This window comes from Gymnoscopelus braueri (genome assembly GCF_963280865.1).
Source record: "Gymnoscopelus braueri genome assembly, chromosome: 11".
In the NCBI taxonomy this organism is placed as follows: domain Eukaryota; kingdom Metazoa; phylum Chordata; class Actinopteri; order Myctophiformes; family Myctophidae; genus Gymnoscopelus; species Gymnoscopelus braueri.
In genome coordinates this window covers 34,241,427-34,267,520 of record NC_137613.1, presented here as the reverse complement: position 1 = coordinate 34,267,520, position 26,094 = coordinate 34,241,427, and the positions used below count along the sequence as shown (strand labels likewise).

General features: G+C 42.8%; 1 protein-coding gene across 1 annotated transcript in view; it reads left to right on the top strand.

The window, feature by feature from the left end:
• Positions 1-26,094, top strand: part of adgrb2 (adhesion G protein-coupled receptor B2) — a gene marked incomplete at its 5' end in the record, with an annotated part of 277,462 nt that overhangs the window by 99,915 nt on the left and 151,453 nt on the right. Inside the window, 4 exons of the mRNA XM_080441985.1 lie at positions 2,887-3,051; positions 13,962-14,123; positions 17,709-17,873; positions 23,352-23,453. Of these exons, the coding sequence (XP_080298111.1) occupies positions 2,887-3,051; positions 13,962-14,123; positions 17,709-17,873; positions 23,352-23,453 (594 nt within the window). The remainder of the gene's footprint in view (positions 1-2,886; positions 3,052-13,961; positions 14,124-17,708; positions 17,874-23,351; positions 23,454-26,094) is intronic.

Sequence of the window (26,094 nt, the reverse complement as noted above, 5' to 3'; positions counted from 1 at the left end):
AGTAAACGGCTGCATTTTTTAGGAGATCTGAATATTAGGTGTGCTGCTATATGAATCAATGAATCACTCAATCTATATATGCGGCCGTCCATGGATGGATCAGGGTTAATTAAATAAAAAAGAGGCTTTACACAAAAGGGAAAACTAACTGAAACTGTTTTGTGTGTTTGCAAAACTAACTAAAATTAACTAAGATCATAGAAAGATCATTAGTTTTAGTCTTTGTCAGTATCCAATATTAAATAGCTAAAATAGCCGATCTACAAGCTCACGTGAGCTTGTAGATCGGCTATTTTAGCTATTTTTTCTGATCTATTGGAATCTCGTCCCTGACTACCATATTACAATAAAAAGGTCAAACTAATACAAACTCAACAAAAAACGCCTTTTTACCTTATTAAAACTAAACTAGCAAACGCAACTAGCAAACCTGCTTTAAAAACAAATCAAAACTAACAGAAATTGAAAACAAAAATGAAAAATGAAATAAGACAAAATAAAAAAAACTATAATAACCTTGGCATGGATGGTAGTATTAACTCATTCAGTGCCACTGGACGTCTAAAACGTCCGTTGATATAAGCCCCGAGTGCCACTGGACGTCTAAAACGTAAAAAAAAACTTTCTTTTTTCTTTTTTTTTTTGGAAAAACATGTTCAGAACCCAAGATATGATGATTTGAAGATTTGCTGCTCCATTCACTCTTTGTTTAACTTCTTACTGAAAAAGGCTGTATCTCGGCTCCTAAGCACTTTTTTTTTACAATGAATTTTGGCTGTGGCACTCAGAGCCAAAATTCCATAAATAAGCTGGGCACTGAATGAGTTAATATACAGTAGTGTCGGGGACTGAGTCAAAACCATAACAAAAAGTGGACCAACACACGGTTAACCAATTTTTATTGTAGCGTGTATGGGCCACCTGTAGAATCAGTGTGAGTGCAAGGTGTTGCGTTAGTGAAAATGTGTGTTGTGTAGGGGGAAAAGGGTAGCCGAATAAAAACCCCAAGGGGAGATACAGACACAAGTTAGAGAAAACCAGCTCATTGACTTGTATCACCTGCCCACTTATTTTTCTTAGAAATAAGAGACGTCGGCCGGGTGTCCCTTATTTGAATTTCAGATAGTTGCCAACTCCTAGTTGGCTCTTGGTTCATTTATATTCTCTATGCTGGCAGGATCTAGAAATAGAGCATATTAGAAACCAGACAGTAGAAGGCGAAAAGGCTCAGCTATAACCTATACAGTATTTATCCTATCCTACATCTACCCATCCCTTCCCTCTGTATCGTGTAATCTAGCGTTCGACATGTAATGCTGGACTCCCTGTGGTACATTCCTCTAGCCCACTATGTGCTCTTTGGTTTTCAAATAACTCGACGGACCCACTCTCTCATTAAAAATTCTCTCCAAGTCTGCCCGAGTCTCTCCCTGTCCATTCAAATTCACCTCTCATCTCTCCATACTGTGGTACTCATCTCCTGGCAGTACCTCATTGACCTCAATTGACACTACACCGCCATTCAGGCCCTTTCCCCCTCAAATTATCTCTCATCCTTTGTTGAGCATTTTGTCTTTGCATCACCTTTCCTTTACATGCATCTTAAAAGGGTGTTGCACATGTTATCTCGACGTACTGTAGCAGGTGTGCATGCATTTTCATGTGCTTATACAGTGTGTGTGCGTGCGTGCGAGAGTAAGTATGTCCACATTTGTGTACAGTATGTGTGTTGGTGTGCCACGCACGTGCCTCTGCTCAAACACACGGATGGAACCGCCTCTGTGTGGCGTAACTAAGCAACCCAATAAAGCACAGTCAAACAGCAACATGGTATATGTTTACATCCTCAAGTTGTGTTCATTAATTGCGGTATGTTTCAGTGAATCTTTGAGAAACTTCTCCAGACCTCATTTATTCCAGGCCATTTGATTCCTATTTTGTCTGTTTCTAGCATGGGACGAGAAGCGTAATGGAGGGAGAGAGAAGAAAGGGTGGCGGAACATGCTGCTGCGTTAATTAGTGTTTGAAGTCTTTTGAAGCCTCGGTGATGAGTCATTGATTTTTTTTTTGCCGTATTACAGTAGCTTCCATGACAACCATAACCTTCATTTCCCTGTCATGACTTTTAACAGCATGATTTTCCAATGCCAACCTGTCCATTCCAACTTTTCAGTTTTTTTAATTATTATTTGTTTATACAATATCATGGCCATCAGTATCAATGCTAACTTGTTTAATTTATTATTATTATTATTATTATTATTTTAATCAGAATGTTTTCGCTAGAGGTGGCGAGATCACTTCCTCATTGTTTTTTTTCTAAGGGGCAACACTCATTAACCACTTCCAACCTGGCGTCCCTATTTTGGGCATGTCATTTTAGGCAATAATAATGATAATTTGAAAAATATCTTATATGTTGTTGAAATTAACTGATCCTAGCTCACAATGTATCGTATTGTGACATGTTGTGAGCTTGAAATACTTTATAAAAATGTGTTTAAGTGGTTAATTGGTCTCATTTCTCTGACATTCTCTTAACTCTCTAAGCTCTGTGCATTATTACTGCAGACCTGAGTTACCAGAAGCTATGGCATTCCCCTTTCCTGTTCCGGTTCATTTTCACATCGCTTTGTTTGATTGGCCCTGGCAGCAGATTAGAACCGGAAAACAAGTATGAAGGTTTTACATGGTGTTTCAACTCTGCTGCTCTGAGCCAATCAAACAGAGCTATTGTAAACTGAACCTGGAACAGGAAACGGGTATGCCACCTTCTGAAAAAACCCCGGACTACAGTTAAGCGCAAAGCCTATTGGCTGCAATGGGATATGCTCATTCTTCATCCCCCATGTGCTTGTGTGTGTGTGTGTGTGTGGGTGTTTGCAGTGCATGGGATATGGGAGGAATGGTCGTCATGGAGTCTGTGCTCTGTGACCTGTGGGCGGGGCTCCAGGACTCGAACCAGGAAGTGTGTGAACGGAGGCGGGGCCACAGCTTGTGGTGGAGGGCCCAAGACACAGACCAAACTGTGCAACATAGCGGTGTGTCCTGGTTAGTACCATGCCCCATTTACATGACACACTCTTTTTTGTTCCTGTCTCTCTGTCTCCTCATTCTGTCTCTTATTTTGCTCTCTCTCTCTCTCTCTCTCTCTCTCTCTCTCTCTCTCTCTCTCTCTCTCTCTCTCTCTCTCTCTCTCTCTCTGGTTCCTGTCTTGAACCTCTGGATTCTTTCTTATGAATTAAACATTATTTTTTGGGGGGGTTTACTGCCATATCTCTAAACTCTCATACATGGGTTTCCATGCATATGCATTCCAATGTCATGTTATGCAACTAACTCTAACTAACTCTTTCTTTACTACTAACTGCCATTCTCAGTCAGTCATTTTGCGTTAACACCACATCCACTCTAACCCTGTCTCCCATACGTATTCATTTACCCGATACTGCCTTCCAATAGATCCTTCATGAACCAAGTCTTTGACCTTTGACCCATGGTCACGCTATCACTCCATTCCTATATTGATCACACGGTCTGTGCTTCCATTCTGGGTGACCCGGGCGCCATCAAAACCGTATAGCTGTTCAGGTTTGGGTTTTCGATACCATGGTTGGCTTAATTTGGATTGCCGTGACCCATGTGTGGTTCTGCCAGAGTGCAGCACTGGGCCAATTGTCTCAGTGAGATTACCTGTTAGGCCTACCTTGTCAAGAGGAGCAATAAGTCGCACACCGTGGCCCCATTCCCATTATGCTGTCAAGTGTACCTGGCAGCTCCGCTCCAATTTGGCTGAGAAGACAGTCCGCGCCCGAGACGTCTTCATCAGTTCATGCCATTTAGAGTGGAATTGGGCCGACCGGCGGCCAAAATGAGGTCTCATCAGAGTAGGCTCCGAAGGAAAGCCGGGGGGGAGGTTTGTGTGACACTGACTGCATGCAGCCTACACTCCCACAGAGCAGCTTCCAAAATGAAGTCACAGGTGACCGTGCTGCTGTATTCTCAATGTGGCCTAAAATTCATCTCTGACTTCAGAGAAGAAATTATGCATTTGGTTATGGGGGTGTGGTATAATCAGTTGGTGTTTTCTTTTTTTGAATTATTCCGTTAAAAGTACAAGAGAAGAATATGACTACTAACTCATGGGATTGCTTAGGTAATCATGGGGATTACCATAAGATTTCTGTGTCTTAACCACTATACTCTATTTTAGGCTTGTCATCATTCATTATAGGCAACAAAAAAAAGAAGCGAAAAGAAAAAAATAAGGTTTGGAAAATTGCACATCTACAAGCTCACAATCGCTTGTAGATGAGCTATTTTGATAAATTGTGTGTGTGTGTGTGTGTGTGTGTGTGTGTGAATGCATATACTGTATTTATTTACTGAACGTACATACACAGATAAAATATCTACATTTGTATGTATATATATATATTCATACTGAAGGTGTCAGTGTTTTGTATTAATTGCATTATACTAACTGCCTAGGACACATTTTTCTAACATGTGCTCTCTTCTTCATCCATCTTCTTCTAAATTAATCTGCTGTTTAAGACGGCTCAGTTGAATTCAATTATCAATCCTCTATTAGTTTAACATTTTCCCTGGTCTGATAATAAGCCTGATTGTCCGTGGGAAGTAGCTATTTAGCAAAGTAGGCTACTGCCACTGGTCTTTTGGCTGCGGAAACGGCAACTGGCGGGTTAGGTTTACAAGCAGGTGATAATAATGGTAGACAGAGACATTTCACTTTCTAAAACATGTCCGGGAGAAGCCAAAGATACTTGCAGCTTTCGGTAGGATTTGTTGCTTACAGAAAGAACGGAGGTCTAATGGATTTACTTGATAATCTTAGAACAGATTTTCACAACGCTGTCTAGGCTCTTTCTACCTTTTACCGTGAGGCTGTGGAACCAGCAGATAAAAGAAAAGCTCAGAAGACTCAATGAAAGATTTATAAATAAATAAAAACTAGACCTGACAGATATAGAACGTATTTTTCGTAGAGGGTGCATTCTCTGTTGCCCCGCTTCACAATAGCATCAGGGTCGAATTTAAGACGTAATCAAAAATAGACAGTACCCAAGTTGTTGTATGAGTACATTTCCACACTTTCATTGTGTATGACGCACTAACACACACACACACACACACACACACACACACACACACACACACACACACACACACACACACACACACACACACACACACACACACCCATACATATATGTATATATACTGTATATATAAAACATATAACCTGGACCAGACATAGAGGCTGCATATCTTTTATCTCTTAAAATAAAAGAGAGACATTTCTATTCTGCCTCTGCCCTCTGGGATTCTTTTGCCATTCTGTTTTGGGAGCAGCGATGGAGGGAGAGAGGGAGCTACTGTAGGTTTGGGAGTACAGCTTATAAAAGAAATGTGTGTGTGTGCGTACGCGATTGTGCGTGCGTGTGTGCATGCGTATGAGAGTGAATCTATCGCAGCTCATTGGCAGTGCTTTTGGGAGTTCAAAGGCAATGGTCCTTTGAACTGATGAATACCAGCACAGACCTCATGACAGAGGAGTCCCATGCTTACAGCTTTGATGGCGCTAGAGTGTTACAGTATGTGTGTAAAATGCAAATGTGTGCGTGTGTGTGCGCACATATGTGTGTGTGTGTGTGTGTGTGTGTGTGTGTGTGTTAATCAATGTGTAATGTATGTATGCATGTCTTGTGCCTCTACGTGTGTACTGCACGTGCGTGCGCATGCGTGTGTGCGTGTGTGTGTAGTTTTGTCACTGCACACTACATTATATAGTCCTTATGTACACACACAGCTGCTGTGCGTGCCTATAAAGCGGTTGATATGATACATATATATAGTTGTCTATTTTCCCTCTTATCCTCCCTCTTTCATCTTGTTTTTGACAAATTTGAATTAATTAGAATTAAACTATCACTGTTGAATTAATTCTTTCACCTTCCCACCGGCTCATCTGTTGTGTAGAGGAATGCATGACACACACACATACATACATACACACAAACACACACACACACACACACACACACGCACACACGCCCCGATGCCAAACGCACATGCGCACCCGTGTGGGAAGTGTAGTAAATGTTAATATGACAGGCTTTGCTTCAAATAAGACACATCAATAAGATGTGAGGCAAGGAGGCGAACGGCAGCCATGCATAAATGATGGGATCATATAGGCTGTTTTATTGCTGATGTCAAGTATACTAGCGGGCGGATTGCATGTGTAGGCAGAGAGCTGGCTGGAGCGAGCCAGCAAAACACGGGACGGCTCCCAAGTTCTGTGAAACCCTGCCACGTGACCCACAACACAAACAGTCCCGTCCATATGCAGGCTTATGTTTGGGCTAAATGGCACCGGCTTAATTGCAGATGGGCTGCGGAAATTACAAATTGGCGAGGGGTGGCGGGAAAAAAAATCCCTTCTACCAGGGAATGGTCGTGCTACTTCACATAAATAGCACCCGCCTCCATGCAGTACGTTACACTGTAATTATGCTGTACATGTTTTTTTTAATGATAGCTACAGTTGCCCTTGTTGCTAAACAGTTTACCCTTGTGTTTACTTCGTTCAACGGTATTAGTAATGATGATTTTGTTTATGTTTGAGTCTGAGTTTTGTGTTTTACATGCTCTTTAGAGATGATGATAATGATAATGACACTGTACAGATCTTTGACTTACTGTACTGTACACGCGCCTTCTTCAGGCTGTCATGGCTAGGCTGGCTGCCCACAAGAACCACAGTATGCTACTTGGCTACCAAGCATTCTAGCAGCTTTATTAGAAGAACTAAACAGTTGGGTGTTAAAGTCACAGTAATGGATATGTTTGTTGTGTTACAATAAGTGTTAAATAGCTCTATATTATGATAGCAATCATTGCTAAGAGTGTTTGTTCTGTAACAGGGGTCTCTCCAGCTCTTTAGTAAACAGAAAATGCATTTTCAGGTTGGAATGACAATTTTAGGATGATAAAGGATAAATAAGTGAAATTGGAAGCGATGAAACAAATAAATGAGCGGACAAAATTGGAACTGGGAACACTGATAAAAGGGTACTCTCTCCTGATTGTGTGAAATTGGCACTTTTGGATTTTGGCGATCCAACAATAGATAGGTAGCCTATAACAAATGCAGGACGGCAGACTTGAACGTAATTGCTGACCATTTTCAGATCCAGGCAACTGGTCCTCCTCTTAAGGCTGAGTTAAAAGCCATTGTGTTGGCAGGGCTGGTGGCTAACGGGGTCATTGGGGTGCCGCCTGAGCTTGAACATGCTCAGCCTCAGCCTGAGCCTCCACAGGTGGATGGTCAAAGTGGGGTTAGTGTCACCCCTGTCCTGTGAGTTCCTCTTCGGGGTCATCTAAACTGGTGCTAGTTTAAAGGTGCGCTTAACCCGCCTTCGGCTAGATGCCGAAGATGAGGCACATGCTTGCAAAATTGAAATGGAATACAAGCTGGAATTGCACCGCATTGAGGCGGATACAAACATTAAAATACGGCAGCTGGAGCTAGAGGCAAAACTGGCACAGGGGGGTCTGAAGTGGAACACACACAACCATTAGTGTCCCCTACTGTTCCTCCTCGCACCAAGGTGCTTAACGTGGAGAAACCAGAACCCTTAGTTTCCCCTACGGTTCCTCCTCGTACCAGGATGCGCACCGCGGAGAAACCGGAACCTTCAGTGGTCCTCCTCTGTTCCAGCCAGTACATTTGATGTGAGTAAACACATAGCTTTGGTGCCTCCTTTCAGGGAGAGAGAGGTGGAGTGTTATTTCAATGCCTTTGAGAGAATTGCTGCTGCCATACATTGGCCGCAAGGTGTTTGGCCTTCAGCTGCTTCAATGCAAGCTAACTGGAAAAGCTCAGGAGGTTTGTGCCTCCTGAGCTTTTCAATTGAAGACAAAGTCTTAAATTTGACATTGTTAAAAGTGTTATACTCAGGACATACTGTATGAGCTGGTACCTGAAGCTTATAGGCAGCGTTTCCGTGGCCTGGAAAAAAACATCTACTCAGACATTTGTGGAGTTTGCCAGGGAGAAAGGTACACTTTTTTATAGGTGGTGTCTGGCAACTAAAACGGCTGATTTTAATTCCTTACGGAAGCTAATGCTTTTGGAGGAATGCAAGAGTTGTGTGCCAGAGCACACCATGGTGTATTTAAATGAACACAAAGTGACCACTCTATGGGAGGCAGCTGTCCTGGCAGAAGAGTTTGCGTTAACAAAAGTGTGTTTACAAGTAATGAAGGATGGAATACTCTTCTCTTCCTGAGTGCTCTTAAGCAGGTGCCAACTCACAGTCCCAGCAACTTCACAAGACCACTTCCAAGCTGAAGCCACGTAGCTACTATTGCCACCAGCCTGGTCATAGCATTGCTGACTGTCCAGATCTCCAGTTTAAAGGTCAACCTCCACAAGCCATGTATAAGCCCTTCATTTTGAGCAAGTCATCAGTTGGTCACTGCTTTTAAAATGTGTGTCATCCACTTGTTCTGTGTGGACACAGTCTGGTGTGACTGTATGTCCAGAATCTGGTGTTTGTGTGGGGTGGACACAGATTAACCTTGAATGACGTGTCATTCTTTGTTTCCAACTGTTTCGATGTGTATGGTGTGTGTGTGTATTGAGGTGTTTCCATTTTGTAAAACTGGGAGTTTATTTTTATGGGAGGGGGTGTTACGGCCCTATGTGGCCTCATTCTGTGTTTTCAGTGCCTCATGGTAATTGGAGGGTAGAGTGGAGATGGGAGGAGTGGCGTGGTGTCTGGAGACACACCTGGGCCTCATTCCTCAATCAGCCAGCAGCCAGTATAAAACCTGGGGGAAGCTCTCTTCAGGCCTTTTGCCATTCGTCACCTGTGCTGAAGCCTTTTGTTAGCTAGTGTTTACTATGTCTGTAGGCTGTGTGCCATACCTGTATGCTTAGTGCTGACGGTAACTTTAATACTGAGTGTTTAAAGTATATAGACAAGAATTACCGTTCCAAACCATTTTTGAGTGTACAACTCCAATAGAGACGGGAAGCTTGGTAGGGGCATGCCGCCATTTATTTTATTCCCCCTTTTGACCATGTTTTGGTTTAGGTAAGGAGTGTAGACTGTCATTTTGTTTTGGTTGGTGTAGTTTAGTTTCAGGTAGGGTGGAGTAGGCGTTTTGGCTTTGGCCTCCCTGATGTTTGATGCTTTCCCTAAACTGTTCATATTCAGCCGCTGTAAATTTAAGTTTGATTCTAACAATAAATGTACACTTTTTTTGGTTACTCTGGTTTGTGATACTTTTAGATAATTACTCCTCTCTAGACTCCATATAAGGTCGTAACCGCAACCCACCTGAAAATGTATGTTCTGTTTATTAAAGAGCTAGAGAGATGGGGAGACCCCTGTTACTGAACAAACACCCTATATCAATGATTACTATCTGAATATAGTTCACTTTTTAACAACTATGTTTCAACCAAAAAATATAATTTACACTAAGATAGCTCAACATCACCACTATTGCTACAGTATTGTTGACGCAGAAAAGAGAGCATTACTTTCCCTGCATAGAGTTTGCAACCCCGTCCAGGGTTTTGAACAATTTGACCACTAATGTACGACCGCTTATCAAGTCTAATGGTATTATAACTTAAAGAAAGGTAGGGGATGTGGATAACAGCCAAAAGAGAGTAGCATCATTCTTAAATGCCAAAGTTCTTCTTAACACAGGGGAAGGGGTGTAGCAGCCAAGAAGTTTAATATCTTGCCATAACTTAATAATGCTCTGTAATGTGATAAAAATGAAATGTAATAAAATATCTTGCAGGTAAATATATTTTTTTCTGCGTTGGCAGCAGCTATTCATCCAAACTTGTGCGTGCACACGTACGCACATGCACGAGCGCACGTGCACACACACACACTGTATCTGTAACTGTATCTCACATTGTCATCAAAAATACAATGTAATTAAAAAAAAAATGAAGTCACTGACTACTAGTAGCTTGTTGCCCCCGCATAGGCTCAATCCCGCAAGTAGATGCGACAAATATCCATTGACTGTCAAATCTCATGTAGGCCTACACAGTATTCAGACCATAGACTATAAAACATATGGACGAAGGGAGCCCCGTTGTTTTTTTCCCCCGACCAATTCAAATCCACCATCTTGGAACTTCCGGTCCCGAAAAGCAACCGGAAACTAATGCTATTGGCTGGAAGGGCAGCGAGGGCGGGTCTTCACTTGGTAGAACCAGTAGAAGCCCGAGAAACATACCCCTACTTTATCATGTTTTTAATTCATGGGACCATAATGTATTAAACGTATACCATGATAATTGAGAAAAAGTCTTTCAACTAGCGATTGAAAACTATTTTCATAAATACTTCTAGTATTTATGAAAATGTTTAGTGTAAAGTCCGGCCAAAACCCTCATCATTTGCTTAGTTTTTCGGCAGCCAGCAGGCGTGGGAAATAGCGACATCTGCTGGGCCATTAATGAGAACTGCAGGGGAAACGGCTCTTCCTTATTGGCCTCATTTTAAAAACATGGCTGCGAATATCCCCAAGACTCCAGACACCTGTCGACTCACTTCCTCTTGTATTCCCTGTGGTATGTCCGTCCTGGCAGGCACAGCACTGTACTGTATGAAACCTGATTTAAGCCCGGTCGTGTGACGGTGTCGTGGACCAAAAATAGATATAATTTCACAACGTGCCGCAGATCTGTCTGGTTGTGAGCTTACAGATCGGCTATTTTGGAGATTGAGCATAAATCTGGCATTAGGCTAGAATTATAATATATCTAACTATTTATACACTACAGCATTTTTCAACAACATTTGGCATCGATGATAAATTATTGGGAGGAGAGATGCTCATATTATACAGGTAGTTCTGGCCAAGCATATTGATTGGTGGAAAAAGGCTCTCTGGCTGTGCCTAAATCATGATAAAGCACACTTCAGCTGTGCTCAAATGAAATATGCCTCATCACTGTAAATAGCACTCTGTCACTAATACAAACAGAAATATCAACACATTTCGGTGTTGGCAATGGAGGTGCAAATCTGTCTAGCTAGCGTGCTTCGCTAGGCTATTGGAATCGTCGGTGTCTTAACCCACTAAGACCGGGAACGCATCTGTGTCTCATTTTTAGATTTCTTTGGGCTATTCAAAAATAGCAGATATGCAAGCTCATAGCGCGGCACCGAGTGCCGCGCTATGACATGAACATTTTTTGAAAACCATTGATAATATAGTAACATAAGTTAAAAAAAAAATGTTTTAAACTTTCACTTTAAAAAAGTATATATATATTCAAACTAAAGATTTGCACACATTTTCACGATTTTTCAAAAAAATAGCACATCTACAAGCTCATAGTGGGGCACTCTGTGCATATCTCGGTGTATATCTGCTATTTTTATATACTGTAGCCAATGAAATCTTAAAATGACACAGATGCGTTCCCGGTCTTAAAGGGTTAAGGATCTAGTACTTTGTAAACTCACGAGTTTTCCCCATTAAATGTGTGACACGTTCAGAGATTTTGTTGAATAACATATAAAGACCTTATATTCACAATATTACACTCAATGGTGTTCTTTACCGCTGCTACCACTTCAGTGATGCTCTTGTGTAATATTGCTTAATTCAACCACTTTACTCTGAGGCTGGCACACACTTTGACACAGGCTGCCAAGCTTACCTGTCTCGCACAGTGGGAGAAAAATCTCTCCTTTACCATCTTCCCATCTCCAGTTATTCTACCTCGGTACTGTATGCCTCATCTGCATACCTCTGCTCTCGTCTTGCTCGACTTTGCATTCTCCCCTCAGCTCCCCCCGTCTCCTCCAAACGTCACACAATAATCACCGTTTCTCTCCTGCCACAAAACCACTGTACACTCCTGCATGTACGATACGCAACCCTACTGTACAAAATCCTTCAATACACAACCCTACTGTACAGTTTTTCAATACACAACCCTGTACAGCAGCACTACAGTACACAACTCTACTGTATAGTCCAGTACACAACCCTACTGTGCAGTCCTACAGTACACAACTCTACTGTATAGTACACGACCCTACTGTACAAAGTACACAACTCTACACACTAAAAACTCTTGGGTTATTTCTTTAACCCAATTCCTGGGTTGCTTGTGTTGGGTAAAATGTCTGGGTTATTTTTCAGAGCAATAACCATTTCCTGGGTTATTGGGCTATTATTTTAACCCAATTCCTGTTTTTTTAATGTAGGTAATATTTCTGGGTTACTTTTCTGAGAGTAACCCATTTGTTGGGTCACAGAGTTTGGTACTATACTGTGTAGTAGAGTTGTACAATAATATACTCTGTATAGTATAGTACCGAAGTCCTGACGTCACTAGCACTACCCCTGGGTCACAGCGTTGTTTTTTGTATTGGATTTCCCCGTAGGCAAATCTTAGATCGCATCATATAAGAACTGTGTTCCAAAAATTTAACAAACCACCCTGGGCGATTTTGTCAGATATGTGACTGAATGATATTGAGTTACGTCGTAACGTCTCTGTTTGGAGAAAGGAAAAAACATATTGATGCTTTATATCCATATGAGTGAAATTGCAGAGGTGATTTGTTTATTTCTGGAACTCAGTTCTTACATGACGTGATCTAAGATTTGCCAATGGGATTTCCAATCCAAAAAATATCGCCGTGACCCAGGCGTATATATAGCGCCCTCTAGCAGCAGTGCTGTCAGACTTTGGTGCTCTATTGTGTACTAATACTCTAGAGTTGTGTAGTAGAGTTGTGTAGTATAGTTGAACTTCACCCCACTGTGCCAAAGATGTGAACATGTCGTCTTGCCCCCTAACCGACTCCATTACTGTTCTTATCCCCATCATTCCCTTTACAAAATTTTACAATGCCAATCATCAGATGCCTGAATAAGGTCATTGACTGAAATGCTATTATTAAACATTATTTAATTTATTTATTGAGCAAAAGACCTTGTGTGGGTGTTTTTGATTCCTTCCTTGATCTATAACAATGACAATCTCAAAGGAGTTCATCAACAGAAAAAGGGACCCATTAGTAGCATAAATCTTGATTTGATTATAGATCAAATGGGTTATTTTGAACATCAAAAAAGGCTTGCTCTTTCAACGCCTCTCTTCCACTATTCTGCATTCGGATTGCATATTCCATTTGACAAGTCAATTTACCACCGACGGCGCAGCCTATTTCCCTTCCCTCAGTATTTGAACGCATCTGTCTATTGCTGCTTCTACTGGAATAAAATGCATTTAATAATGTTTTTCTTTTCTTAAAAAAAAAAAGAATGTAGCAACAGTACACTCCCAATACACCAAAGTACATTTTTGTAGTCGATGGACGAAATGAAATGCAGTGTTTAATTGCAATAAGCAAATTGGTAAGGGACCTTTTATTAAAGAAAGTTAGGGAATGTAATTGAATGCACTCTGTCTGAACTCTTGAATTGGTTTACAACAATGCATGAATGGAATCGTAATCAGGTACGGCAGAAGAGAGTGAAACGTTGAAATGTATGTCCATAATATTATGGATGCTGTGATGATGTGTTGGTCTATTGCTATTTATGGGAAAATATAGTGGTCTCTGCTTCTTCTTTAGCTTCATTTGTACTTTGTTTCACGCCAGTGTCGTGCGCTGAAAATTGCCGATCGATCTACAAGTTCACAATGTGTCGCGGTACATAAATCAGGCCTCCTCTATGGCCCTGTCCTTGTTGTTACGTGGCAGCTGACTCTGTTTTCTGTTCCCTCTCTCTTTCAAATCTCTTCTTTTCCATGTGTTCCATTTCATTTCACTATCTCTCTCTCTGCCTTCATCCCTATCTGTTTCTCTACCCTGCCTCTCCACCCCCCGTCTCTCTCTCTCTCTCTCTCTCTCTCTCTCTCCCCCTAGTGGAAGGTCAGTGGTTGGAGTGGGCTCCGTGGTCCTCGTGCAGTGTGACGTGCGGCAAAGGAACCCAGCAGAGAATAAGGAAGTGTGGCTCTTCAGTGCTCAGTTGGGCCGATTGTAAAGGCTCCCATCAGGAGACCAGAGATTGCACCAACCCTTCATGTGGTAAGATATGTGCCTACAACACGGGTTCTCCAACTTTTTCATGTCAAGGACCCCCAAATAGATAATGTATTTGGCCGCTGACCCCCATCTCAAAATATGTTGTTCCAGGGACCCCCAGAAGCAAAGATTTGAGTAAAAATCGCTTTGAAAATATATATTTGCACAAATCCTCAAGTCCTCAAGATTTTTCAAAAATAGCAGATCTACATGCTCATTGCATGGCACTCGGTGCCAAGCTATGAGCTTGTAGATCTGCTATTTTTGAATAGCCAAAGTATACAATATGGTTAACATGATGGTGACGCTATATTAACTAATTTTGGTGGGTACCCCTTGGTACCCCCCCAAGGACACCTGGGGGTCCCCGGACCCCACTTTGAGAACCAATGGCCTACAACAGGGGTTCTCATGATGAGACTTACTTTCATCATTTTTGAAAATAGCAGATCTACAAGCTCACAATGCATCGTGAGGCGTTGTGGGCTTGTAGATTTTGACTTGCCCATTGGTGTGCCTTGTAATGGTGCATTTATATATTTTGTGCCTTGTAGTCATAAAAGGTGTCCTCTAAGGGGTTTCCACTGAAGGGAGTCTACGAAACATCTGAAACATCCACACACTTGTCCACGCCTAGTTCAGACAAGCTTCTGGTTGTTTGCCGCTTTGTTTTTCGCACCACTTTTTTGCTGGCTCCACCTCCTGCCACTGCGAGGTCGCTCCTCGCCATAGACGGTGCATGGAATTTCACTGCTTTCCAAATGTGGAAGCGGAATACCCGCTGTTGGTGTGAATTCAGTGTAAGCACAGCGTAAGCGCAGCACACACATTACAGTATACTGAAAAAAACAAACAACAAAGATTGCCCTTCATTGACTTCTCTTCGGCTTCTAATTGTATTCAGCCTCACGTCCTTGCACATAGGCTTCTTAACATTGTTGGTTGATTTTTTTGACAAACAGAGAACAGGGCATTTCAGCTCATAGTTCCGTGTCTAGTGCACGCTCATCTTCCCTTAGGGTCTCCTCAGGACTGCGTTCTTTCCACACTTTTATTTGTCTTGTATACAAATGACTGTCTGACTTGTTACAAAGACAAGTATGCACTTTAAGTTTGCACATGATACTGTAATAGGTCAGTCTCTTGAACGATTAGGAACAGAGTCATGGATGATGGTAGGAGAACTTGTCAGAACTTATTTCCTCCAACTGAACGTTCCAAAGACCAAGGAGGTGATCATTGACTTTTGCAGGAAACGGAGCTCTACTCTTGCTCCTGCCATCATTATAGAGGAGCTTGTGACTTTAGTGCAACTGTACCAATACTTGGTACCACTCCTGGATGATAAACTTACCTTTGATGACAACACTGATTTTATTCGTAAAAAGGCAAACCAAATATAGTTTTTTTTAAAGGAAGGAAGGACGTTTTTATTAAGTCTCTGCTGACTCTTTTATACTGTGTGCATCGAGTCCGTTTTAACATCCGTTATGATCTGTTGGTTCGGCATTCTCGGTGTGAAAAACAAAAACATGCTGGGAAAAATACCGTAGGTGTGCCGTAAGGTTGCTGGCGTAAATCGACAATCTTTGTCACCTGTACCAAGCCAGAGCCACACAGAAAGTTCAGGTAATCTCCTTGGCCTCCCAGCACCCTTTTCATACAAGTTTAATCATTTACGTACACCCTATAGAGTTGACACCAACAGATACACATGAGATCTTTTATTCGGTTAGCCATAGGCTTGTTAAACAAAATGGCTCTGTGATTATCTGTAGATGTGACACGGTGCCCCCCATTTGTCTTGCCTCCTTGTTTCTTCTTCTAATGGCTCTAGTGACAACAAAGTGACAATAACATCAGTGACTTGGGCACTAACTATATCTGTTTCTGCGTGTATTTATGTCTTCAGTATATTGTTCCATTATTTACTGCTGTTGTTGTAAACCCACTTGTCCCTTGGGGCCACTAAAGCTTACTTTACCTTACCGTATGCTGTGTATGCACTCAAAAACAGCAGACATTAGTGTAGGGAATGACCCTAGACTAGCATATAATGTATACGATTTAGAACTTAGACTTGCACTTTCCCTGGGTTACTGCGGTAGGATACAGTATATCTATATTTTGCAGCAAATATTCTATTTGAGAGAGAGAGAGAGAGAGAGAGAGAGAGAGAGAGAGAGAGAGAGAGAGAGAGAGAGAGAGAGAGAGAGAGAGAGAGAGAGAGAGAGAGAGGAGAGAGAGAGAGGAGAGAGGAGAGAGAGAGAGAGAGAGAGAGATAGAGAGAGAGAGAGAGAGAGAGAGAGAGAGAGAGAGAGAGAATATGTGGAATTTCAGCAAATTGGTGAATAAATTAGCAACCAAAGATATGCAGAATATACCTGTGTGCAGCAGGATGAATATGTTGGCAACAAAAGTATATGCAAAGTTTACTCTATGATAGCGGAAATAGCAGTCAGTAGTCAGTATTATGTGGTGAACTGCCACAGACCCACACACACACTTGATTTGGGTTCAGCTTCTTCTGCTTCTGTTTTTTTTCCCCAACACTCGACAATACTCCACCTCCTCCCTAAAGGGCTTTCCACAGGAGGAGCAACCCTACGCCTGTATAACAGCTTGGGTCCATGAGGTCACACTGGACTCCTTATGTGAATAGATGCGTTTATACAGTACATGTCGCTTAGAAAAAAGCATCAGATTAACAGCGCCTTGATGTTTAATGCACTACTTCTTAACTTGACTTGAAGCCGATTCTACAAATGTCTCCTAAATCCCATCAGTATTCTGAAAAATGTATGTTTCTATATCAGTGGTGCTCAAACATTTTCATGTCAAGGACCCCCAAAATTAGATGTATTTGGCCGCGGACCCCCACCTCAAAATATTTTGTTCCAATCAGGGGGTCCCAGAAGCAAAGATTTGAGTTAAAAATGTTCGCTTTAAATATATATATTTTCAAAGGTTTGCACACATTTTCACGATTTTTCAAAAATAGCAGATCTACAAGCTCATATGAGCTTGTAGATCTGCTATTTTTGAATAGCCAAAGTGTAAAACAATGCTTTTTAGCTCAAATCTAAATATGACACGGATGCGTTCCAGGTCTTAATGGGTTAAAGTGGGGTCCGGGGACCCCAAGGGGTCCTTGAGGGGGTTCCAGGGGGTCCCCAGCAAAATGAGATAATATGCTGTAGCATCAAAATCACGTTAACCACTTTAACCCTGTTTTATACTTCGACTGTTTGAAAATAGCAGATCTACAGACTGCACTATATTTGGAAAACATTTGAAAGATTTTGGACAAATCTTTTATGGCGGCAAAATCTTTTCAGATGGGGGTCCAGCTTGGCCAAATATACTGTATATCAATTTGGGGGTCTTTGACATGAAAATGTTTGAGAACGCACTCGTTTAATTTATGCTCCATCATATGATGGTGACGTGTGACCAAAAAATAGCCTATCTACAAGCTCAAAAGCTTTTGAGCTTGTAGATCGGCTATTTTCAGCGCGCAAACCACAATTGCCACAACGATGCCACAATAACGCCACAACCTGATGTCCTTGTCGGCCCTGCTTTCAGGTGGGGGTAACTGGGGAAGTTGGAACCACTGGAGTCTGTGCAGCAAGACGTGCGACAAGGGTTGGCAGAGCCGTTTCAGGATGTGCGAGGGCGCGGGGGTCCAGAGCTACCCCTGTGACGGCTCAGGAGAGGAGGTCCGCGCCTGCAACGAGAACAAGTGTCCTGGTGAGTTGAGTGCACAGTCAGATCTTTGTAAGTGCTCATTTCAGGAATTTAAGTTAAGCACCTTAAGCCGTATTTTCAGAAATAGGTAAAATAGCTCATCTACTGTACAAGCGTGCAACATGTCGCATCGTCACCTGTTCGATCTGGTATTTTAGCTTTTGTCTTTGATTTTTCTTTTTACTTTTTGAAGATTTTTTGGTATAATGACATGCCCAAAATAGGGATGCCAGATTAAAAGTAATTGAAATAACCCCCAGGCATGCGTGCGTGCGTGCGTGTCTGGGCTGGCGGGCTGATGCTAAACATAAACAAATGGCGGGTGCCCCCCCCTATTTGTCATTTCATTAACGGAAATGACAAACAGATGACGGCTTCCGGAATGGGCATTCAGGGGGGGTGTATTCAGAGGTTGTAGAATAGCATTCTGGCTACGCGAGACGACCCACCACCTGTTAGCCTATCTGTGTCAGTCTGTCCACCAGAGGGAGCTGTGGCTCAACTATGTACACCTCTATAGTTCTATAGTCAGTGATTCTCAAACATTTTCATGTCAAGGACCCTGATGTATTTCGCCGCAGACCCCCATCAGAAAATATTTTGTGCCAGGGATCCCCACACAAGATTTCTTGAAAATAGCAGATCTGCAAGCTCACATGTGATTTTCAAATAGCCAATATACATAGGATTAAAGTGGTTGAACTGAATTTAATGCTATATTGTGCACATTTTGCTGGGGACCCCCTGAAACGCCCTCAAGGACCCCTAGGGGTCCCCGGATCCCACTTTGAGAACCACTTGTCTGTGTGATTGACTGTAGGAGGTAGGCTACCTGCAGAGCTGGAACCACATTTCTATACCCGAACTTCAACCCCAACCATTCACTTAAGTGATGAGCACGATAACTATAACAATAAATATGTCGTTTTAAAAAATCTAATTGAAGTGGATGGCTGAGTCCACACCACAACTATAACGACAACTATAGTCGTGAACGTTATCGCTCTTCACTATCAGAGCAGTTTTATGAACGACACTGACAGCCAATCAAAATCCATCAGAAGGACATCTGGGATACAATCGGTCTCACTCACCTTGGAAAGTTTTGTTATTAACACATCGACCGCCAGAGGTTAATCTCATAATGTACTCACCAGTGCCAAGGTGTTTTTGTTGTTTTTTTGTTTTTTTCATGTCGCCATAGATCTTGTTAAAATCCTTAAGATTGAGCCGTACAAGGTCTGTTTACATCCGCGACATCTCAACGTATCTCCCAGTGAAAATCACGTGTCAAACGGGGCATCCATGTTGTAGTTAGAGCGGATTACGTTAAACAGTGAAATGCAAGGAGAAAAAACTACAGGAAGAGAATTGAGTTTCAGTTTCGTCTGTAGAATGGGAGCGGGCGTGATCGTCAAAACCGGATCCCAAATAATTCCGTTTCCGGTCATCAAACCGGAAACGGAAGTGGATCAAAAAAATTCCGAAAGTGAACCCGGAGGTGTTTAGCGCGAAAAGACCGTGGACCGTAGGGCTACGGTCTCGGCGCTTAACAGTTGGATTTAACGGACCGTAGGACTACGTTCTTGGCGGTTAATGTGTTAACAGCGATGAGGAGTCGATTATGTTTAGTTGCTAGGCTGTCTGGCTGGCTTTACCTCAGGCTCACCTCCTTAAAATGAATAATCAGTCAGATTATTCATAATTATATCCTGTCTTTCAGCACCACAAAGGCAGATAATCTCTCTCCCCTCCGTGTGGGCTCTGACACAGTAACACTGCATAGTGTGTGTTTGATGCACTGTTTACATGACTTCAGTGTAGAATAGAAGCTAACTTAATTATGGTTATAGTTATAATTATCGTGCTTGGTGTGAGTGAATGGCCCGTAAGCCTATAATGTCTAACCCTAAACTTAAACCCTAACCCCAAACCTATAAGCCTAAAGCCGGAAAGTTCACTGGCAGGCACTGGAGGTGCAGTTTAAGGCTGAAAGCGTAGTTCCCCTGGCTCTGCAGGCAATCAATATAGGATTGACTCAGCTCTTGATAGGACTAACACTATATACAACAGATATACAGCAAATAACAGCCTTTGCTGCATGTCGGGGAACATACTGTACCATCACCATTATACATGTTATTGTCCAATCACAGCTTATGCCATAATATCATACATAAACATAGACCAGTTTACATGTTATCCAAGTCATTAAAATGTTACAGAGCTTACCTAAATAATGGAGTCATTTTTGGCTAAACATCACTGAGCCGTTAAGGGGACATGGATGTCTGAATTGTGTATTTACATCAATCATTTGACCAGGGACTATTTTCAGCTAGACTTTAAATCAATCCGAATGATGAAATGCAATAAAACACAATGAATAGAACTTTAACAGAAGACGGCATAGTAACAGGTGCTCAACTAAGTATAACTCAGCATTTAGGGTATAGGGTTAAATAAAATTGGCATTTGTAAAATTGCTGTAAAATGTTTATTTACTCACAACTATGGCAATCTGGAAACCCATCGTCAAATAAAAAGGAAAAACAGCGCCCCCAGCGTTTTTCACTTTTGCATTTGACTCTGGGGGGAGTGATTAAATAGATCTATGCTGACTGGAAACCGGGGTTTGGACATGCCCTCAGCCCTCCAATTCTGGTGGTGCGCCTATGTTTTCATTCCCACTAACAATATTTCTCCAAGGAACACTAACACCATTTCTCCCAAAGAACATGGATCGTTTTGGTTATAAGCCCACTTGTTTCTATGATGAAAGAGCAAGTTGAAATGTTACTAACTTTCCGTGGTTTTGTCGGCTCCGAGGACGCTATTGTTAAATGAGTTTGGGTTTGTTTCCAGTGGGAAGCGAGCGCAAAGATGTAAATCCCGCCCACTACATTTGATTGGGTAAAACGCGGCCTGCTTCCTGAACTGAAGGCACGCCCACTTGTAAGCTAACGCTCACAAGTTCTGAACGGGGCTCCTGACAGATTCAGTAGCTCAGCTCTGAATCTGTTCTTGAGAGATTACAACTATGGTAATACGTGTGTGTGTGTGTGTGTGTGTGTGTGTGTGTGTGTGTGTGTGTGTGTGTGTGTGTGTGTGTGTGTGTGTGTGTGTGTGTGTGTGTGTGTGTGTGTGTGTGTGTGTGTGTGTGTGTGTGTGTGTGTGTGTGTGTGTGTGTGTGTGTGTGTGTGAGTGAGAGAGAGGGAGAGAGGGGAAAGGAGAGACAACCAGTCAGGTGTGTGTGTGGGCGTTTTGTGTCTGTTTCACAATACTGTCACGATTACAGGTGTTTGTTTATACGGCTGTTCCCTTCTGGGCCCACGCTCATATCCACGTGTGTGCGTGTGTGTACCCAGGTGTTTGTGTCGTGTATCATTTTTTTTTCTGCAAATGCATGTGTGTAATGCGTGAGCGTGCACACGTGTGTGAACATGTGAGTATGAGCTTTTGTGTGTGTGTGTGTGCATGTGTGTGTGTGTGTGTGTGCAGTCTATGCACATACAGTAACGTACAGATGAGAGCTTGTTTCCCCATACTGTAGTTCTCACCACTGTAGTGGGCTGGTGTCTCCTGCTCCTCATGTCGGTCTGTTGTCTGTCTGTCTCGTGTGTCACTACATTTACTTGAGGCTATAAGTACATTTTTGGAGTATTTGTTTTCTGTTTTTGTTTTTTTGCAAGCTGATGACTGATGCTACATTTTCTAGGAAGGGACCAAAACCTATACAAATACATAATGAATATATAATACTTTATATAGGCACTTTAGGCCCTATTTCAAATATCCTCCTATATTAAAATTGGCTAATGGGAGAGCTCACAGTTGTATACTTCGTTAATTTGTACTTATAGTTGAGTATTTACTTGAGCCGTTCATCCAGCACTACAGTACGTCTGTCTCTTATCTCCTCTCATCGGGCTGCTCCTGTGTGTCCTCACTAACATCTTCAAACCTCATCTTCAAACCTCCTCACTGTCCTCTCCAAATATTCTGTCTCTTGCTTGCTTCAGTCCTCACTCTTCCTTACTGTGTGTGTGTGTGTGTGTGTGTGTGTGTGTGTGTGTGTGTGTGTGTGTGTGTGTGTGTGTGTGTGTGTGTGTGTGTGTGTGTGTGTGTGTGTGTGTGTGTGTGTGTGTGTGTGTGTGTGTGTGTGTGTGTGTGTGTGTGTGTGTGTGTGTGTGTGTGTGTGTGCGTGCACGCATGTGTGTGTGTGTCTTCTCTCTACCTTGGCAAAGGGGGGATTGTTCAAAGCCCTGCTTGGTGCGATTTGTCAGTGTGTCAGCCACTGCAGCAAACTGTATGGTTTAATAAGGATGCCTCTGACTGAAGGTGTGTGTGTGTGTGTGTGTGTGTGTGTGTGTGTGTGTGTGTGTGTGTGTGTGTACGCGTACGCGTGTCTGGCTATGTTGGCGAATATGCTTAGTGCGTATCTGCTCGCTCGCTCGCTCTCCCTCTCTCTCTCTCTTGTATGTGTATGCCGTTCCTGTGTGTGTGTCCAGCACATTGCAGCAGAACCTCTATCACTGCCCGTGCTTTTGAATAGCTCCCATCCCTCTGCTACATGAGACAAGGATCTGTCCACTGGCTTTCCAGAGGAGCATTATGTTTAGATGACAAAGAGCCTCTCTCTCTCCGTCCCTCCGTGATGCACTTGTCTGCCCCCTGCGGAATATCTTAAGAGCCGCACGCACTCTGTGTTTTTCATCAGCGTTATGAAAGTGAGGAGGGGGGGAGGGGGAGGGGGGATACAGATGAATGAAGAGAAGGACGGGAGGAAAATGAAGAGGGAATGAGATACTGTATTGAGGCAGTGACACTGACACTAGATTGGGGGGCTGCTGCAACAGAGCATTGATTTCAATCTTGAGTCGACGTGTTCTCAATTTCTAACATTGTCTGTGTGCATGTGTGTTCGCGTAGACGTGTGTGCTCATGTTCGTGCTTATTCTGTTTCAGAGAGAGTGTATTGTGTATGTTCACGTAAAATCCTCTTGATTTAACTCTGAGCAAATCAAATCAAATGGAGGGTCCATTTGGTTCCATGTGTACACTCTCAGAGTTAGAGGCCCGGAAGCTTCCATTTGTTTCTTATCAAACTTATCAATTGCTTAGCTGGGAACGCCCTGGAACCCACTCAAGGACCAGTGTTGCCAGATTCGGTGTGAGAAACAAGCAACCAGGTCTAGGAAAACAAGCCGAAAAGAAGTGACTTTGGGCCACATGAGCACTTTAAACATATACATCGGCCATTTGAAAATAGCAGATCTTGTAGATCTGCTCTTTTCAAATACAATCTTGGGGGGAAATAATAATAAGCAGACCTGGCAACACTGTCAAGGACCCCTGGGGGTCCCTGGACCCCACATTTAGACAAAGTGGTCCACAGTACCGGTTTGCCTAGTTGTATTTGATGATGTTGTTGTGCCTCTCGCTGAACATTCCCTCTGTGTTTGTCGTCCACCCGTGCAGCGCCTCATGAGATCTGCAAGGACGAGTACCTGTTGTTGATGACGTGGAAGAAGGCTTCAGCTGGAGAAACTGTCTACAACAAATGTCCAACTAATGCCACTGGTCAGTACAACGCACCCCCCCCCCCCCCATCACGGGACACACTGGAGATGCTTCTGTAGATCACGTCGTCATGCAGAGAGATTGAAGTGATTCAGCGTGTCCATTGTGAATTAGCATTTTGCATGTGCATTGTGCATGCATACATTTCCTCAACCAAAAGTCTCCTGGAAACGGTTCCGAATTGAAACAGTGGTAATGTTGTTGTTGTTTTAAATGTTTTTATTTCATTTATTTAATTAATGATCCAAGTTGCAGTATCAGTCCTGTTCAGACAGATCAATTTTTTATTAGATTTTTTTTATTTTTGGGGGCTTTTTATGCCTTTAGTTAGAGAGGGATAGGGAAAGCTGACAGGAAATGGGGAGAGAGATGGGGGGGGTGACACGCAGAAAAGGTCGTCGGGAGCGGCAGTCGAACCCGCGACACGCTGTCAGGCTGGCATTGTAGCCTAGGGTGCCTGGACCGTCACGCTACGGCCCAGGCCCAGAACCACATTTTTGTGCTATTTCTTACAACACATGAGACATTAGATTTACAATACCAAAAAGATCAAAATCAAAATCGGACTAGACAATTTCTTACATTATTATTAAAGAGTATAAGCCACTTATATAGCACGTTATAAGAGAGAGCCAGCAAATCTTTATGAACTCTGTGTTTATTGTGTATATGGTCACCCCGTTGGTCTGATAATGTTCATAAAGTGCTTTTTTGGCTAACTAACACCAGCTTATCAGTGTGACTGCCAAGCTGGAACAGCAACCAGGTGTTTGCTGCCAAGCACTGCAGACACAAAGTCGGTACAGTTGTTGCAGAGGGAATACTGCAACTCGTTAAAACTTATGGCGTGCCTGCCTAACTAATGAACCGCTTTTTGTTTGCAGTCTTTGGTAAGTGCTCATGGTACAGTAAAAGGTCCTTGTATAGTGTGGGTGTTTGATTCTGCTTTACCTCTTGATTAACTAAATTCAACGAAAAACCTACTGCATACATATTCAACTTCAACTTTATTTGCCACATCACAGTGTTACAGGTGTAACATAATGGGTGGATTTGTTTTGGTCCTAGCTTCCATAAATTATACATAACAATAAGAAAAATATCAAACTTATACAACATAAAGAATATCAACATAAAGTGGATCAAATATACAGTAAGCATAATGTAAGCATAACGTGTACTCCAAGAATAAAGACCTCAGACACTTCTGCAAGTAAGACACCACATCAGCAGCAGCAAATAGGTTCACAGTCAACATGAAGTGGTAGTGCCGGTGTAATGGGAGTTTATAGGACTGACATGGCGACAGGGTTCAGTGATCCGATGTGTTGCTGCCCATTCTCACCACCTAGTGACGAAAACGACACAAAGTCCAGTGTTCAGCTGCATGTGATTGGGGGCAGGCCTAGATACCGAGCCTGGTGTTGAGCTTGGCAGGAGCTAATGTGCTCAATGCCAAGCCGTATAGTCCCCAAACAGCACTCGTACACAAGTACGAGTGCTGTTTGGGGACCGCTCCCCTCCAGGTGAGAAAGGAGCGGTGTGGAGAACCGTGGCATTTGCATCGTCGGTAGATCTGCTTTGATTAAATGGAAATCGCGATGGGTCCAGTGTGGCAGGCAGCATTGAGCAGACAGTGAGTCCCTCAACAACCACTCAGAGCGTTTACTGACAATTGACGTGAGGGTCGACAGGTCTCCACTCTCCAGTCGTTCACACATGCTATCTTGGAATGCCTGGGGACCGGCACAATGGCGGACATCTTGAAGCCCACGGGAACAACAGCCTGGGATGCCGTCGGGGCCTGCAGCCTGCTCTGCGCACATTGACCTCTGAGATGTTTACTAGGTTCAGGAGAGGCTAGCTCCAGCTGGTCGGGGGCTGTTGTTTACCTCAAACCGAGGGAAAATGTTTTTCAGCTCACCAGGGAGGGAGGTAGAGGGGCTCCCTATGGGGCCACATGCTCCTCACGTCGCCACTGTCAAACTGGTCTTCCAGTCTGTCCTTGAATTCCCTCTTGGTCTTTCTGAGGGTTCTCTTCAGGTCAGCGCATAATTTTTATGAATTCGCCCAAGTTCCGGAGCTGAAGGCGGCTTTGCGCGCTTGTAGTGCTGCTCGAACTTTGCCGTTAAGCCGCGGTTCCTGGTTGGGATATATCCAAAATGTATTTTTTTTTGTAACAACATCATCTGTGCAAATCCAGTGACTGTGTCTGAAAACTCGTTGCCTCTATTCTCTGAGGCGTTCCGCAACATCTCCCAGTCCTCGTGTTCAAAACTGTTTTGTGGCAGAGAATCCAGCTGTTCAGACGAGCGTTGAACCTCCTGTACATTGACTGGATCTTGTTTCATTCTCTGTACGCGGGGAGTAGCTCAATAGAGTTGTGATCTGGTTTGACAGATCGTGGACGGGCCATCCTTACATAAATTGAACAATTAACACTAAAATCTAACAAAACAAACAAAAAATGTCACTTAGTGATGAGATGACATTTAATAAAGCAGCAGTTCTAGTTACCACAAAGGTAAAGAGAACAAATTCAATTTCAGCACTTCTCTGATGACTTTTAATAGACATATCACTCCCTTCATGCTTGAAAACCGAGACCTTGTCTTTTATTTTATTTTTGTCTCTGTGCCAT